Below are 2158 nucleotides of genomic sequence, written 5' to 3' on the forward strand. Positions count from 1 at the left end.
CCATTCACGGGGCCTCCCTGCATGCCCTGAACCAGTGTGGCTCAGGGATGGCAAGCCAGGGGGCCTGGGCACAGTGTGTGCTCTGGTCCAGAGAGGCAGGTTGGCTCTGCAGGGAGGCTGGGGAGAGAGGAAAAGGCGTTTGGAAACAGAAGGATTCCTATTATTATCTTTAAAAGAAGCTCTCCAGACAATAGATGGGGGCTGCTGTGGAGAAGGCTGTGAAGGGATGTTTAGAAACTGCTGTCTAAGGTTAAAAAGCTCTCCGAAGTGAAGCTGAACAAAGTTGACATACTTGTTTCTGACAGGACTCTTAAAAGATACGCACAGATTGTGAAAATATAATTAGACGCCAGCCTTTGTCTGGCCACAACGAGTGGGAAATGGTGAAAGGAGAGGTCTCCCAAGTCTGCATTGAATCATCCCCAGAACACAATGAGGGCACTTGTGCATCTTTCTCTCTTCCCTAATGAGAAACGTTAATTGCCACAACCTCCCGAGTGTGTAGAGCACCCCATGCCCAGTGGAGGAGAAGGGGTGTTTCATTACAGCTTCTCAGCCCCATTACAGGCAGTAACGGAGATAATGAAAAATAAAGATGCCGCAGTTTTAGTTTCGGCAGGCGGGCGATGGGCACTGGGTGGGCAGGGGAGCAGGCAGGGCCCAGCGCCGTGCCAGCCTCCGGGGGCTGTGCTGGGCAGCCAGAGCAGGCAGAATGTGCCCGCCAGGCCTCAGCCGGGTGTCCAGTGCCCAGGAAGTGACCGTCTGTCTCCCGCCGCAGCAGCTGGGCTGCAGGGAACCAGGACCCCTGCCATTCTCCTCCTCTGCAGAGGCAGCAAAGGCTGGGGACTGGCACTGCCCCCGGTCTGCCTGGGCAGGGGGCAGGCAAAGCCCACCTGAACCTAGGGCTGCCCTGCAAGAGCAGCTGTGGGAGTGCTGTGCCTGGCCCACGGACTGCCAGGGCCCCGGCGCCTCTGTGCCCAGGGGGGACCCTCATCTGGCCACACTCCCTGTTGTGGGGCTGCAGACCCCAGGGCCACGGCCAGCTCCTGCTGCTGGAGGAGGAGGGAGAAGAGTCCACAGCCAGGCATCTCCCACCCCTCCACGCATCACAGGCAGCGGAGGGTCCAGCCCGAGCAGCCCCTTTGAGTGCAGAAACATGATGCGCAGCCTCCATGCAGATGTTGCCATTTAATGGTGCAAAAGCAGAAACCCCTCCCCAGGTACGGCAGGATACCTGGGCTCCCAGGCACCTTACACAGCTCTTTGCCCTACTGCAGCTTTTATTGTGACTAAAGGATCCAGCCAAGGAGACAGAACAAAAGAGATTGTTTTTCCTAAGCTATGATTGGGCCCCTAACTCTTCAGGGCATGTGGAAAAGGGAATTAAAGGGACCACAAAATACAAAGCAAGTCAAGGCGTGGGGGAAAGGCTGGTGCAAGGGACAGCCCTCCTGTGCCCAGCCATCCGGGGCAGCCGAGGCAGGGCAAGGGTGTCCCTCAATCATCCTGGGACGGGCCTTCCCCATGGGTTTCTCCCAGGTGCTGAGGGGGAGTTCAGATTGTCTGCCAGGGCTTGCCGATGGACTGGATGTGCTCCTTGGCCTTCAGCCGCAGGGCGGCAATGCTCGTATTGCGTGGGTCTGCCTCGTCCAAGGGGAACTTGTCCACAAAGGTGGCCCCACACTGGTAAGGCGGCGGCGGCCCCATGGCCCCCAGGGGCTGCAGCGCGTGGGTCACTGCCGGAGAGTTCAGGAAGGGCGGTGGTGTGTAGCTGCCGGGCAGGCTCTGCGGTGAGGCCACGAAGCCAGGCAGGGTCTGCAGGGCCGTGCTGCTGGGCACTGGCGGGCTGAGCCACGTCTCCAGGGGGAGGTTGCTGCTGAGAGGACCCATGGGTGTTGCCTGCGGCGAGCGGTTGAAGGAGAGGATGGGCGAGTCCTGCAGCTTCATGGAGGTCACCTCCAGCTTCTCCTGCCGCCTCCACTTGGCCCGTCTGTTCTGAAACCACACCTGCAAGCACAGCCGTATCAGTCGGGCCCCGGGCAGAGGCTCGCCCCTGGGTGCAGCGAGGCACTTGAAACAGAGCGAGGGAAGCACGCAGCAGGCGATGTGCTGCACCGTGCCGAGCCAGGGCAGAAAGGGGTTTGGGGGCTTCGGGCGT

At 60.1% G+C, this 2158-nt stretch overlaps 1 protein-coding gene across 1 annotated transcript; it reads right to left on the reverse strand.

The window, feature by feature from the left end:
• Positions 1–1200: 1200 nt before the first annotated feature.
• On the reverse strand, positions 1201–2043 carry RAX (retina and anterior neural fold homeobox). Its single transcript, XM_029965692.1, has one exon. The coding sequence runs from the start codon at positions 1945–1947 to the stop codon at positions 1555–1557; it is 393 nt and encodes a 130-aa protein (XP_029821552.1). The 5' UTR covers positions 1948–2043; the 3' UTR covers positions 1201–1554.
• Between the last annotated feature and the right edge of the window lie 115 nt (positions 2044–2158).

Source organism: Manacus vitellinus, unplaced genomic scaffold, assembly GCF_001715985.3.
Source record: "Manacus vitellinus isolate BGI_N305 unplaced genomic scaffold, ASM171598v3 scaffold_115_pilon, whole genome shotgun sequence".
Taxonomy (NCBI): domain Eukaryota; kingdom Metazoa; phylum Chordata; class Aves; order Passeriformes; family Pipridae; genus Manacus; species Manacus vitellinus.